At 40.5% G+C, this 15423-nt stretch overlaps 1 protein-coding gene across 2 annotated transcripts in view; it reads left to right on the top strand.

The window, feature by feature from the left end:
* Positions 1 to 13250, top strand: part of LOC114356981 (RNA helicase aquarius) — a 64442-nt gene extending 51192 nt beyond the window's left edge. Inside the window, exons 22-28 of one of the 2 annotated variants that reach the window (XM_028310387.1) lie at positions 39 to 199; positions 463 to 730; positions 3747 to 3918; positions 4789 to 4959; positions 8388 to 8585; positions 9673 to 9852; positions 12969 to 13250. In XM_028310387.1, coding sequence (XP_028166188.1) covers positions 39 to 199; positions 463 to 730; positions 3747 to 3918; positions 4789 to 4959; positions 8388 to 8585; positions 9673 to 9852; positions 12969 to 13142 — 1324 coding nt within the window. In that variant the 3' untranslated portion in view covers positions 13143 to 13250. The remainder of the gene's footprint in view (positions 1 to 38; positions 200 to 462; positions 731 to 3746; positions 3919 to 4788; positions 4960 to 8387; positions 8586 to 9672; positions 9853 to 12968) is intronic. The other variant, XM_028310386.1, reaches the window with a different exon arrangement.
* The last annotated feature ends 2173 nt before the right edge of the window (positions 13251 to 15423 follow it).

Below are 15423 nucleotides of genomic sequence, written 5' to 3'. Positions count from 1 at the left end.
TAAAAAACGTCTCGAATGACTCCTTAAACTCAATTTAGGTACATCGACCACATATTCGAGGAGCTAGAAGAGTTCCGCGCGTTCGAACTGCTGCGGTCTGGACTGGACCGCTCCAAGTACTTGCTCGTGAAGGAAGCCAAGATCATCGCTATGACGTGCACGCACGCAGCCCTGAAGCGGTCCGAGCTTGTGCAGATGGGTAAGTCATTATTAGAAATAGAAACCTTTTTATTTGGCAAACAAAATAACAAAATCTTTAAAGTTACATAAAAAAGTAGATAAAGTTCGCAACACGTGGAATAAGATTGTTTTGTCAACTTTTTGGCCACTTTGGATTTTCATTTCATCAACGATTTGACTGTACCATAATTGACACTGTCGAAGTGTCGAAGTCGTTGCCAGCCTGCCAAAGTACCATGGTTATGAAACATAGTTCGTACATCTTACACGTTATTGTTTTAGGTTTCAAATATGACAACATACTCATGGAAGAATCGGCCCAAATTCTGGAAATCGAAACCTTCATCCCCTTGCTGTTGCAAAACCCTCAAGATGGACGGTCGAGACTGAAGCGTTGGATCATGATTGGTGACCACCACCAACTGCCGCCGGTGGTCAAGAACATGGCTTTCCAGAAGTACTGCAATATGGAGCAGAGCCTGTTCACTAGGATGGTCAGGCTTGGGGTGCCCTACGTTGAACTCGACGCCCAAGGTCGTGCTAGACCAAGGTAGGTTTATCATTTACTTGTCATTCATCAGATCATTTAGTCTCTACAACAGGAACCAAACGTACATTCTCTGCTAAATTACCATAGGTACAGTCGACAGCACATCAAGCTATACATTTTCGTTGCAAAGTCGCCCGTATCGCAACTACGTAAGATGTTACCACAGTGTTTACGTTGACGTGCTGTTGACCGTACATGAAGAATTTAGCCTACGCTCTGCCCTGTTGAGGAGGCCTGATATTAGCATATTACTCACTGAAGCTTCAGCCAAACCAAGTCGTCTAATCAATCAACCATCTTGCACGCTATCGCGGACGCAGACTAAACGCCTTGGTTTAGTCGCCTCATACGACATCCACGGAAAAATGGGTGGCCCTATTCTTCTCTGATTGAATCACACGACCTTGTAAACGTCGAGATATCTTCAATAAGACGGGTTTATATTATAGACAATTTAATCGTGTAAAAGTGACGTAAATGTTTTCTGGCATAGCTATGCGTCGTAAAACTTAAAAATAGTTTTTCGATCCGTCTAGTTTTATGAGATTTTCTATTAAAATTATTTAAAGCATCTTAGAAGATGTGATTTAGGAAATTTATGAGATACTAGCGGCCGCCCGCGACTTCGTACGCGTGGATCCCGTTTTACCCCCTTCATCTATCTTACGCGGTTTAGATTTTTTCATAAAAAATTTTACTGATTGCATTTTTGGCATCAGTATCGATCACTAATCACCCCCTGATAGTTATTTTGAAAATATATTTCATGTACAGAATTGACCTCTCTACAGATTTATTATAAACTAGCTGACCCGGCGAACTTCGTACCGCCTTAGCGTAGAGATTTTCTTAATATTTTTTTCCGTAAGAACCATCCTTGGACTTCCACAAACATTTAAAAAAAAGAATTATCGAAATCGGTTCAGCCGTTCACACGTGATGCCGTGACAACGCGAAACGGGTTTCATTTTTATATATATAGAAGATATAGAAGATAACTTTAGCATGAAGAAGCTGTGGTATTAAATAAAATTAATTTTCAATTATATTTAGCACCAGCTCTCATGGCGTCCCAAAGAGGTGGATAACATACCACATTTGGGACGTGTACACTGAAAAGTATGTAAGTTTTCTAATTTGTATTTGACTGCTCCCGCCAATAACAAAATTCTGTGCTGATCTAAAGCGAGCATTGTGAAAGGAATTGTTTTTATAATCCCATTACAAAAGTCATTTTTAAATATTTCAGAAGCTTAAACGAAAAAATAAAGGATTTTAAACTTGTCGCCAAACCGTACACCTACCTACCTACTCTTTCTTAAATATGCGTCGCTAATGGAAATGCCACAGCTGTTTTTGTACGCAGTAGTATCCTCGATCGTGCATTGTTATTTTTTTGTAAGACGGATTATAAATTGCAAATTAATACTTGACAACTGCAACAGTTGTAATAATCGTGATTGTGATGACGCTAAAAGTAATCACAAAACTGGCCATATTAACATGTGGTTTCTGAATTAAATACTGAACAGATGGCAATTAGTAGGTATGATAGCAAGGCCACGCAATCGAACCTCTGTTAAGTTTAATTTGCTCATTTAGTAATCAATTTTTGCTTCTGATATTCAACCGTTTATTGTTTAGCCCTGTTCTAATAATTGATTACTACTGCTGTATTGATTAATAATATTGTGTGCTACATACATAACACATGATCTACAGAGATGTAGCTTGTCCCTCAACAGGTCATAAACCCATATAACTGCGAGGTCCCACCCACACCCCTTGATAGGAAGTCGTCAAACTACCTATACGCAATTATGTGCGCTAGTATCTAACCAATAATCTGACAACATAAAGATCTAGAGAGATGCCAACTAATGCGCTGGGTTCGAAACCAAGTGTCGCATTAGAAATTCACACACACAAAGTAATCAAAATAAAAACGTCGCGAAGAATGTATCATGCACACATTGCATTCAGTGCGACTATTCGTTCGCATACCAGTTGTTAAGGGGTCATCCATAAAGTACGTCACACGTAAAGAGGGGGGAGGGGGTTGACAAGGTGTGACATGGTGTGACAAGGGGTGGGAGGGGTCTTAAGTTTCGTGACATCACATTTCAATTGTTTCAAATATTTGATATAATGTTGATTTCATAAAAAAAATACTTAATTTAAATGGAAATAAAACTAATTTCGGAACTGCTGTTAATTTAATAATTTTTCGATGTGAAATTGCAAAACATGTGACGTCACACTAGGGGGGGGGGGGTCTCAGAAATGTGACCACCTGTGACAAGGACGGAGGGGGGGTCAAAAAATCATGAAATTCGTGTGACGTACTTTATGGATGGCCCCTAATGTACGTATAGCACCACTAAATACGCAGTGACGTTCGATTGAATGTATTCTTACAGTTTGAATATGTTCATTATCCACTGCAATATCAGTACTCAAAGTTGGAATAGTGTAAACTGTTTGTTTACACATACTGGGTGTTAGGTAAATGGGTATATGAGCCGACACGCCCATGTTAACATGGGCATATAAATGGAATGGTGAAGTCAGAAAATTGATATCTTTATTTTAATTATTTTAATTTTCATACAAATCGGATTTTATAAAATTTCTTTTGTATGAAAATTTAAAAAAATANATGGAATGGTGAAGTCAGAAAATTGATATCTTTATTTTAATTATTTTAATTTTCATACAAATCGGATTTTATAAAATTTCTTTTGTATGAAAATTTAAAAAAATAAAATGTTGATATCAAATTTCTGACTTCACCATACCATTTATATGCCCATGTTAACATGGGCTAGTGTCGGCTCATATTCTACCCATTTACCTAACACTCTGTATAACGTCGCTGCTGTCATCATTGCTGTCACGAGCAATGTATTCTGTTTTTGGGCATATTGCTGCGACACCGGCCCCGCCCCCTTCTCGCATCTTCCTTTAGTTTCTGTGATCTGTGCCTGATAATAATAAATGCCATTTTCGCGTGCAGCATCTGCAACCTATACCGCTGGCGGTACCGTGCGCTCGGCGACCTGGGTCACGTGACGCGCCAGCCAGAGTACCGCGCGGCGAACGCCGGGCTTAAGTACGACTTCCAGCTGATCAACGTGGATGACTTCAACGGCGCCGGCGAGACGGAACCGAGCCCATACTTCTACCAGGTAAGTGTGACTGCACGCAGGAAGATTTAATGAAGGCTACTGACAACGCCACTCTTGTGGCGGAGTTTTCGGCTGACACTGTGTAGGTTTGTTGTCGACAACGATAAGAAGAAACTGTGTCTTTCTGCCCACTGGTATCAGCCTCTATCTCTTCTTAACCATCGTTCAATCGTTCTATCTCTCCTTACTTTTGATCGCCTGGCTCTGTCCTGTTAAATTAAATTATAGCAACTCCATAACATCAATCAATAAACATAAATCAATGTTGGTACTTCTGCTAATCTTAGCAGATTGTTGACAATGTTGGCACTACATATGTGGTTTCTCGTTGTCTGTTCAACCGAACGAAGTGTTTTATTATGTCCCCATCTTTTTCTCACTATTTTTTTACCATTTACTACATCTATATTTACTTTGGCTCTTATCTTTTCCTTGACCTCTTTATGGTGGTGACATCAACCCACTTCAACTTAATACTTATCATAATGTGGATGAGACTTAACTCTCTGTGGCGTGCACTTATCCTATCCCCTTTCTCTATCTTCTACTTTCTCTTTCTTTTAACCCTCCGTATCCGAACCCTGTATTTTTTCTCTTCCCTTCTCTGCACTATACTTTACATCTCATCAATGTGGATATTGTTAACCCTTTCGATGTAGCCAGTTTTTTAGTTTAGAATATCATATTTGCTACTGTCCACATTGCATGCCGTGGCAGCCTTTAATTAAGACAACACTTAGTTCTAAACACTTTTAGTTATAGTAATTCCATGTAATGTGTGTTTGTCTTGTTGGTTGTCCTAATAAATAAAATAAAATAAATCATATCAGATCATAGTTCTTACTATTTATCACCTCCTTTTGCCACCAGAACTTGGCAGAAGCAGAATACGTGGTGGCTGTATTCATGTACATGAGACTAGTGGGCTGGCCGGCTGAACGGATCTCCATCCTCACCACATACAACGGCCAGAAGCACCTGATCCGTGACGTCATCGACAAGAGGTGCGCCGAAAACCCGCTCATAGGGAGACCGCACAAGGTAAGCAATGACATAAAGATGTAATTTGACTCGGTTGAAAGCAGGGTTCGAGGATATATATCAACGGATATATATAAAGATATATATCGGATATATATCCGATATATATCAAGCCGGTTTTGACGATATATATCAACTTTTAAAATTTGTTACTGTATTTGTACTTTTTGACATAAGATTTTTATTTTTTTAGTTGATTTTGCCGTATTTCAAAGATATTTTATGTTTTTGCTTTATTTGTCTGATTTTAAGTTTTAAAAACATTAAAAACATGTTTATGTAACACATATGCAATAGTATTCATGAATAATACAATTAAATAATGCTATGGCTTTCATACAAAATTGATATATATCAAAGTTGATATATATCGGATATAATATATCATAAATATCCGATATTTTGATATTTATAATAAATATCGGATATTTTCGAACCCTGGTTGAAAGGTCAAATTCATTTGCTTTAGGCAATTTTTAAGCATAATAATAATCCGTGCTGCCTAGCACGCTAATGGAACTCAGGATATTATTTTTTTTGTAGCAAAATAGCATCTATTTATAGCTGCCACAAAGATGCCACAATGTAACTTGATGTGCCTTCTCTGTACAACGCTGAAACTGAAAGTTCCTTATTACAACACCGCCTAAAACTCGATCCAGCATGTTACTGGTAAAATTTTAAAATTTAATCAATCAGAGCTAATCGATGCTTGAGATTAAATCTGGTTTAAATCAGAGTATTCTGTAATACCGATCTTAAACTCGGCTTATTCAAAAGCAATCTTTGAGTTTGTACTAGAATCGAAGACTGCCAAAAATCGATGATCCTACTAATCCTACTAATATTATAAATGCGAAAGTTTCGATGTCTGGATGGATGTTTGTTACTCTTTCACGCAAAAACTACTGAACGGATTTTGATGAAACTTCACAGTATTATTCTTTATAACCCAGAATAACATATAGGCTATAATTTATGACGATCTGTGACAAACTAAATTTCATGCGGGTGAAGCCGCGGGCAAAAAGCTAGTACAAAATAAGTCATCAACTATGCAATAAATATTTAAGCGTGGTGTGTGGCCACTTTAATGGCACGTTAATTTACATACATCGCAAAACGTTTACTATTTTCGGTCTCAATTTGCTAGCAGTTCGAAGAATTGATCTACCCACTAATTGATGTTTTGTAGCAATTCATAAATTTACGTCAATCAAGCTTACAATAAAATTTTTAACATGGTGTGTGGGCACATTAATGGCAACTTAATTTACATACTCGAACATCGTGAAATGCCTTCTGAATATATTACGACTCAATTCGAATTGCTAGAATTCGCAGATTTGGTCAAACCAAACAAATTAATATGTTTCGTGTGAAGTCGTTCATTTACATACTTGACAGTATAGTAAATCGTTGTACACTTCAAGGCTAAGGTAGTAAATAAATATTACATAATAGAATCTGATAACGTTGGAGGTGGATTACCTTAAGGCCGCAAAGATAAATAGATTATCGTATCTTTCATCACCAAAAGACATTGGTCTACTACAATATTTGATTCATTTTTGTTAACTTTCTAATGACTATATCCTTGAATCAAAAGTCTAATTTAAACGTACTCGTAGTTAGTATTTCGTCGGGTCTTTTAATTACAAAAATGGCACTCTTTTATTTCCATTAAGCCACTTAAACTCGTAACTATGACGGACAGCAACAATATGAACATGACAGCCCAAAACTGTTAGCAATTCGTTAATGGTTTTAAAATACAGTATTCGGGACAGCTCACTCAAAACTGCAGTAGAAATCGTTTAAAAAGCGGAACATAATGCTAGTTGTAATGAAATCCAGAGGTATCTATGTATTTCAACGTCGACGTTTTAACTAAATGACTTCCTCTGATGGACTAATGCCCGTTTTCACCATCAATCCCTAATTTTTAAGTGACACCTATGGTAACAAATAATATTAATTTTGTTTTCATAGGGGTGACTTAAATGATCTTTTTAAATTAGCAAAAACGGCAATTAAAAAAATCTAAATGGTCATCTATTTTAATGATTGATCCTCTTTCTCTGAGACACAAAATAAATGAAATCGATCGATATTTTAATCTCTTTTGAACTACGCAAAAAAATATTGATATGTAAAAATTATATCTGATCGTTACTTGTTGGTCCTCAAAAATAAAAGAAATGAGCACCAAATATTCAATATTGTGATACTTTTTTAAATAATTCGATTTGTATAAATTATTTTTTGTCTATATCAAATAATCTTCAAAATAATGATGTTATGGTACTTATTTTTATTAAGTTGTAGTCAAAGGATGGAAACTATTTAAAGGCACTTGATGTTCAAAGATTTATTTTTTATTAAAANATAAAGAGGTAAAAATTATGATGTCGGGTTCAGGGATGACAGAAGTAAGAAATTATTTTACATAGCGCCTCTAGTCCCAAACTAAGCAAAGCTTGTAATTTAAACAAACATGGCAATGTACCATTCTGCTTGCTTATTGGCCGCTAAGCCCTTGGCCAACTCAGTAACCAATGACGGACGATTGTCACTCAACCACAAAGTACCGCGTAAATTAAAAGATATTTTTTAATTAAAAATATTAACCAATAATATTTTTAGTTAGATCAAATATATTTTAAAGTTAAGTTATACATAGATCGAAATGTATTTATTAGGTGATCAATATTAAAAGGCAAACTTGATATAAAAATCATCAAATTAACAAAATTAAAGATCAATAACTAAAAAAGAGGATCAAATATTATTTTTGTTTACCAAATATTAAAAGAGTATGTTAAACATAAATATTATGTTACCTTAAATGAAGATCATTCATAGTTTATCAGTAGATCAACTAATATAGACACAATAATTAATATAAAGATAAAATATAATAAAATACATCATTTATTTTTAAAAGTGCACATACAAAAAAGATCAATTAGTTTTTAGAGGATCAAATAATATTGTCCCCTTAAAAATTAGGGATTGATGGTGAAAACGGGCATAACTCTCCCAAAGATTTCCACACCGACCAACAGCCAGCTTAGGTGCTTCTCGCGACCTTCCCGGTGCTTCACACATCTTTTTGCTTTCCTACGGGCGATGCGCGAGCTGAGCGGCAAGCCCATGTTACATGTATAATTTCGCTGGTATTTGAAATAATGATACAATTTAGTTACTCCTCTCTCTCTCTGGCTATATTTAGCTAAAGCCCGTTCTGTGAGCACGTAGAATTTTGTCCAATGACCCCAAGCTACCCATCCATATCGTACGCGCGTAATTATGTTGCTGTTGCGCTCGCACAATCATTGCGGGCGCCCGTCGCACAGTCGCGTCAGTCATTGGACAAAATTCTACGTGCTCACGGACCAGGCTTTATACATTTTCTCCTTTATCAGGTGACAACGGTGGACAAGTACCAAGGGCAGCAGAACGATATCGCCCTGGTATCGCTGGTGCGCACCAAAGCGGTTGGCCACGTGCGTGACCTGCGTCGTCTCATCGTGGCCGCGTCGCGTGCGCGCCTCGGCCTCTACGTATTCGCACGTGCCAACCTCTTCAGAAATTGCTTTGAACTGCAACCCACCTTCAACCAGGTAAGACCACAGAATAATAATATGCACCACGTACAGAAAGTCTTCTTTGCAAAGGTATTTAAAATGTCTACTCAATTTCGTTAACCATTTATGGTGTAATTTAGCTTGTCTCAGAGTCGAGCACTGTTTCGTTTACATACGTCGGTGATCAGTACTGTGCCGATGCGATAGGGTTCGATGCCTACTGTGGGGAAATGATCAAGCCTGTGCACACGCACTCTATTGTTTACTAGCGTTGGACCACGTGTGCGTGGATGTTTTTACTTGGGACAATTAATTATGTGTTATATTCACCGAAACTGCACGTCAATGACTTTAGCCTTGATTTCCATTAAAATTTTCTACGATTTCTATTCTGGTACGAGAAAGTAATGAACAGTGCCAATATTCATTGGGAATACCCACCAATTTAGATCAATTTGGACTCGTTGGGAAAACCATGTGAACATAAATATTTTTACAGGCCAGATGTTCGCTGTCTAAATTCATATTGTAGTCACTGTATCAAATAACATAGCATAGCATAGATAGTAAAAAAAACACTCAATGTTTACGTTTCTTTTGCCAATATTTCTGGAAAACCCGTGTGTGGGCCGTAAAATTTATACGCGGTACCGATATGCTTTGTTGATAAAAAAATTTAATAGTTCAACATACCTACATACAAATCCAAGCTTTTTCCATATTAAAATTTGTTTGTATTCTTTAATTGAATCAATGTCAAAGAGTCCCTGTATTGCGCACCCTTCTAAAAGATATCGAAATAATCTAATTAAATTCAAGTCCGTGTCACCTGAAAGGATTCGCAATGCCAAAAACAATGGCGTCCGCGTAAGACCAGCTTCTTGACATGCCCTTTAGGCATGCTAAGGTGAAGTCTGTTGACATAGTATTTACCTGCCATTATTTTTGGTTTTCTGTACCCACTGTCCATTGTTACTATGTAGAACAAATAACTTATAGAGAGTCAAGCATTGCACGCAGTGGAGTGCCAACTGCCTAGCAGACTATGTTCAGCAGTGGACGTCCTATAGCTGAAATGATGATGATGACTGTATCAATTAAAAAAATATAACTCTTTGCGCAGCTAGTCGAGCGACCACTAGAGTTGGAGCTGGTCCCGGGCGAGCGCTACCCGGCGCAGCGCGCGGCGGCGGCGAGCGTGCCCAGCGCGCTGGCGCTGCGCGTGCGCGACATGCCGCACATGGCGCGCTACGTCTACGATATGTACCTCGACCAGATCCGACAGCGGAACGCGCACTACGAGGTCAGTATGATATTATTTCAGATTGGATCACGTGGGTCTTGATCTCTTATGAGACGTGATGGTGAGTGATGACGAGATTTCAGATGGAGCGTGCCTACTCACCTTCCGACCTGTGACATGTTCTGCGTGACTCTAGCGTATTACGTCATTGCGTTACCGTGGGTTTAAGCCCTGGTCTTAAGCTCTCGCGGCCTCTAGAGTTAGAGCTGGTTCCAGGCGAGCGCGTCTTATGAGACGTGATGGTGAGTGATGAAGAGAAGCGTGCCTACTCACGTGATCTGTGACATGCTCTGCGTGACATAGCATGTCGGCATTGCAATGTTTGCTTGTAAGCCCTGGACTTTGCTCTCGCGGCCACTAGAGCTGGGCTGGTCCCGGGCGAGCGCTACCCGGCGCAGCGCACGGCGGCGGCGAGCGTGCCCAGCGCGCTGGCGCTGCGCGTGCGCGACATGCCGCACATAGCGCGCTACGTGTACGACATGTACCTCGACCAGATAAGACAGCGGAACGCGCACTACGAGGTCAGTGTGATACTATTTCAGAGGTGGAATTATGTAAACCAATCGTAATCATTTGACAGTTCATAACGTACGATTATTCTGTCAAACGCTTTGTTTAACTGACTTTATCGTACGTTATGAACTGTCAAACGATTACGATTGCTTTACACAATTCCACCTCTGATTGGATTAAAATCCAAGTCTTAGGAGACGTGATGGTGAGTGATGACGAGATCTTAGATGGAGCATGTCTACTCAGCTGCCGACCTGTGACATGCTCTGCGTGACGTCATTGCGTTACCATGGGTTTAAGCCCTGGTCTTGAGCTCTTGCGGCCACTAGAGTTGGAGCTGGTCCCAGGCGAGCGCGTCTTATGAGACGCAATGGTGAGTGATGAAGAGATCTTAGATGGAGCATGCCTACTCAGCTGCCGATCTGTGACATGCTCTGCGTGACATAGCATGTCGGCATTGCAATGTTTGCTTGTAAGCCCTGGACTTTGCTCTCGCGGCCACTAGAGCTGGGCTGGTCCCGGGCGAGCGCTACCCGGCGCAGCGCACGGCGGCGGCGAGCGTGCCCAGCGCGCTGGCGCTGCGCGTGCGCGACATGCCGCACATGGCGCGCTACGTGTACGACATGTACCTCGACCAGATACGACAGAGGAACGCGCACTACGAGGTCAGTGAGATAGACTTTATTGCACAATTTAGATGATCACATCTCTTTGAAGCGATCTTTAAGATAAACCAGGGAGAGAACAGCAACCAGTTACAGAGATAGGTACTATTTTAGTTAGGTAATAGTAAGTGATGACGAGATTTTAGATGAAGCGTGCCTACTCAGCTGGCAATCAGTAAAATGGCGCGCTACGGCAAGACATGTACCTCGACCAGATCCGACAGCGGAACGCGCACTATGAGGTCAGTGCGATACGCTATTGATTTTTAATTTATTGATCGTTAGTTTGTAAAACCTTGTATCCCATCAAAAACAATACTTGTCAAAAAAACCAAGTCTCGCAACTCAGTTGTTCTACGGTAAAAAGTTGTGAGATCCATGTAATACCAAGTCCAGGCCAGGAAATCTTTAACGTTTTACATAAATTATTGACTTGGCCATCGCACTAAATAATTTAATTTACACGTGTTTTCATGCGATGGCCAAGTCAATATATTTATGTAAAACGTTAAAGATTTCCTGGCCTGGACTTGGTATTACATGGATCTCACAACTTTTTACCGTAGAACAACTGAGTTGCGAGACTTGGTTTTTTTGACAAGTATTGTTTTTGATGGGATCAAAAACAATACTTGTCAAAAAAACCGAAAAAACAACGAGCAGTTTCAGCGATATTGGCGATTTTTTAAGTGACGACGAGTTTTTAAATGGAGCACGCCTACTCAGCTGCCGATTTGTGACATAGCGCGCTACGTCTACGACATGTACCTTGACCAGATCCGACAGCGAAACGCGCACTATGAGGTCAGTGATACTATTGATTTTTAATTCGTACGTCTACGACATACTGTGAGGTCAGTGAGATATTATTATAGCTTAAATTGGATCTTACGCGTGATGGTGAGGGATGACGAGAATTTGACTACTGGTAATATTTCGTGCATTTCGTGAGTTTCGTGACCCTAGAATTCGATTTCGATCAAATCCAGCAGCGCAATGCGCTTATATTATAGCTTGAAAGATAAACGTGATATTTACTCAGGTTGTCTGTACCACATGCATAGAGCTGTATAAGTAATTGTTTTTTTTTTAATTTAGCTTGAGCTTGGACTATCTTATTATGTGATGGTAGATGATGAGCTCGCAGCCACCTAGGGCAGAGCTTACATGTAATCCACAAGGCGTTTGTTCCCAACCAGTCTAACCGGATCGTCTAATACTGTTACTTGTTGGGAAAAAATCCATCAAGTCACACTTACACGCATAGAGATATAGAGAGATGCCAACTAATGCGCTGAGTTCGAAACTCACACACAAAGTAATCAAAATATGTGCTCATTATCCACTGCGGTATCAGTACTCAACGTTCGAATAATCTTTAGTACTACGCAAGCAATGTAAACTTTTAACATTATGACGTCGCTGCTGTCATCATTGCTGTCACGAGCAATGTGTTCTGTTTTTGGGCATATTGCTTCGACACCAGCCCCGCCCCCTTGTCACATCTCCCTTTAGTCTCTGTGATCTGTGGTTACACGTTAAGACACCAAACCCGTCCCCCGGACACGGCCTGAGCCGAGGTCCGAGCCTACCGTGGCGCCCTCAGGCCGCGTCCGTAGTCCCCTCGATCGGGTCCACTAGAGTGAGCCCGCCGTAGGCTGGACTTTGGTCCAACACCGCGGTGGGCAACCCTCTAGTTGGGTTCGCCACTGATCGGGCGCCTTATGCTCTCGATACGGCCGGTCGGCACGTGCACCAATGATCGCCAAACGGCTAGAGTACCTTCTGTACTCACCACTCTGCCCGGTGAAGCTGGAAAAGCTCTGAAAGCTACCAGCGCGCGTCCCTTGAAAAAACGTTAAGACATTTGTTACCTTTCGATATTCCCAAGAAAAAAAAATACATAACAATCCATTTAATTAAAATCTTGTTTCTCAGAAGTCCGGCCAAGCCGAGTACTCGGCTCCGGGCAGCGCCGCGGCGGCCGCGTCGCGCGAACCCGAGCGCTTCGTCGCGTCGCACCCCGCAGCCGACAGCGACGACGAAGACGCGCCCGCCTCCTTCCAGCCCACCAAGATCGTCAACGAGCTGGACGACGCGCCTGACCATTAGAATAAGACGCTTTATTAATCTAAGAATAAGACTGTTTAAGCTTCAATGTAATAATATTTCAATAAATGTTATAAGACACATATGGACTGTTTATATTTCTGTTCCCATCCCGACAACCTTCTTCCAGCCCACCGAGATCGTCAACGAGCTGGACGACGCGCCTGACCATTAGAATAAGACGCTTTATTAATCTAAGAATAAGACTGTTTAAGCTTCAATGTAATAATGTTTCAATAAATGTTATAAGACACATATGGACTGTTTATATTTCTGTTCCCATCCCGACAACCTCCTTCCAGCCCACCGAGATCGTCAACCAGCTGGACGACGCGCCGGACCATTAGAATAAGACGCTTTATTAATCTAAGAATAAGACTGTTTAAGCTTCAATGTAATAATAATAATAATAATAAATACACTTTATTGCACACCAAACAAATAACATAACAGAAGAAAAGGATAATAATGTTTCAATAAATGTTATAAGACACATATGGACTGTTTATATGTATTTCTGTTCCCATCCCGACAACCTTCTTCCAGCCCACCGAGATCGTCAACGAGCTGGACGACGCGCCTGACCATTAGAATAAGACGTTTTATTAATCTAAGAATAAGACTGTTTAAGCTTCAATGTAATAATATTTCAATAAATGTTATAAGACACATATGGACTGTTTATATTTCCGTTCCCATCCCGACAACCTCCTTCCAGCCCACCGAGATCGTCAACCAGCTGGACGACGCGCCGGACCATTAGAATAAGACGCTTTATTAATCTAAGAATAAGACTGTTTAAGCTTCAATGTAATAATAATAATAATAATAAATACACTTTATTGCACACCAAACAAATAACATAACAGAAGAAAAGGATAATAATGTTTCAATAAATGTTATAAGACACATATGGACTGTTTATATGTATTTCTGTTCCCATCCCGACAACCTTCTTCCAGCCCACCGAGATCGTCAACGAGCTGGACGACGCGCCTGACCATTAGAATAAGACGCTTTATTAATCTAAGAATAAGACTGTTTAAGCTTCAATGTAATAATGTTTCAATAAATGTTATAAGACACATATGGACTGTTTATATTTCTGTTCCCATCCCGACAACCTTCTTCCAGCTCACCGAGATCGTCAACGAGCTGGACGTCGCGCCTGACCATTAGAATAAGACTACATACGCTCCAATGTAATAATATTTCAATAAATATTATAAGACACATACTTATGAACTGTTTAAATTTCTGTTCACATTCCGCCAACCTCCTTCCAGCCACACCGAGATCGTCAACCAGCTGGACGACGCGCCGGACCATTAGAATAAGACTATTTAATCTCCAATGTAATAATATTTCAATAAACGTTATGACACATATGAACTGTTTAAATTTACGCCAATCCGACAATAGCAGCGTAAGGGGGGAGGGGGGCGGTTCACCCCGGGTGCCAAGCATCAGGGGGTGACAACAGTCGCGCAGATTAGTACTCACTGGCGCATCTGCATGACAAGGACGGCCATATAGCTCATTCGTACTAACATCTGCTATCTTCGAATCGGTAAGAAAAATCCTGGGGGGCACCAGACCCTTATGGGGTGCCTTAGTCCCCGCTATAGCCCCGGGTGCCAACCCATGCTACGCCGCCACTGCAAGCCGAGTACTCCGCTCCGGGCACCGAGATCGTCAACGAGCTGGTCCACGCGCCTGACCATTAGAATAAGTTTAAACTATAAAGTACCGATAAAGTCAATAAGAGCGCATTCACATTTAGGCGACGTTAACAGGGCGACAAACGCGCGACAGACGCGCTGCCGATAATTTCATATTATGTGACAGAGGTTGCATGCTAAAAACGCCGCTGCCGTGCTGCTGTCGCGCTTCTAACGCCCTAATGTGAAAGCGCTCTAAATGTTATGAGACACATTTTTATATTTCTCTTTACTACCCAGCCCGTCTCCTAACCGGTGAGGCACTTCCAAATAATTTTGAATAGTCAAACATTTAGGAAACAAACTGAAATTTCTTTTTCCACCCCGCCACTACCTCCTTCCAGTCTACCGTGATTGTATTAGGACTTATATCAGGCGCCGGCCGTAGGGCCCACCTCAAAGGTGTGTTAATATTTTGTACGAAACTTGTAGTTTACTTATATTCCCGCCACTACACACATTTTTCTTTACGAGCTGGGCGACGCGGCCTTTCTACTATTTTAAACTCGACATCCGTTACAACTATGCCATGTATTCTTTTGTTTCAATGGTCTGTATTGAAT

Source organism: Ostrinia furnacalis, unplaced genomic scaffold (assembly GCF_004193835.3).
Source record: "Ostrinia furnacalis isolate ACB-3 unplaced genomic scaffold, ASM419383v2 OfSCF3012, whole genome shotgun sequence".
NCBI lineage: Eukaryota > Metazoa > Arthropoda > Insecta > Lepidoptera > Crambidae > Ostrinia > Ostrinia furnacalis.
This window is presented reverse-complemented; position numbering and strand designations above follow the sequence as displayed.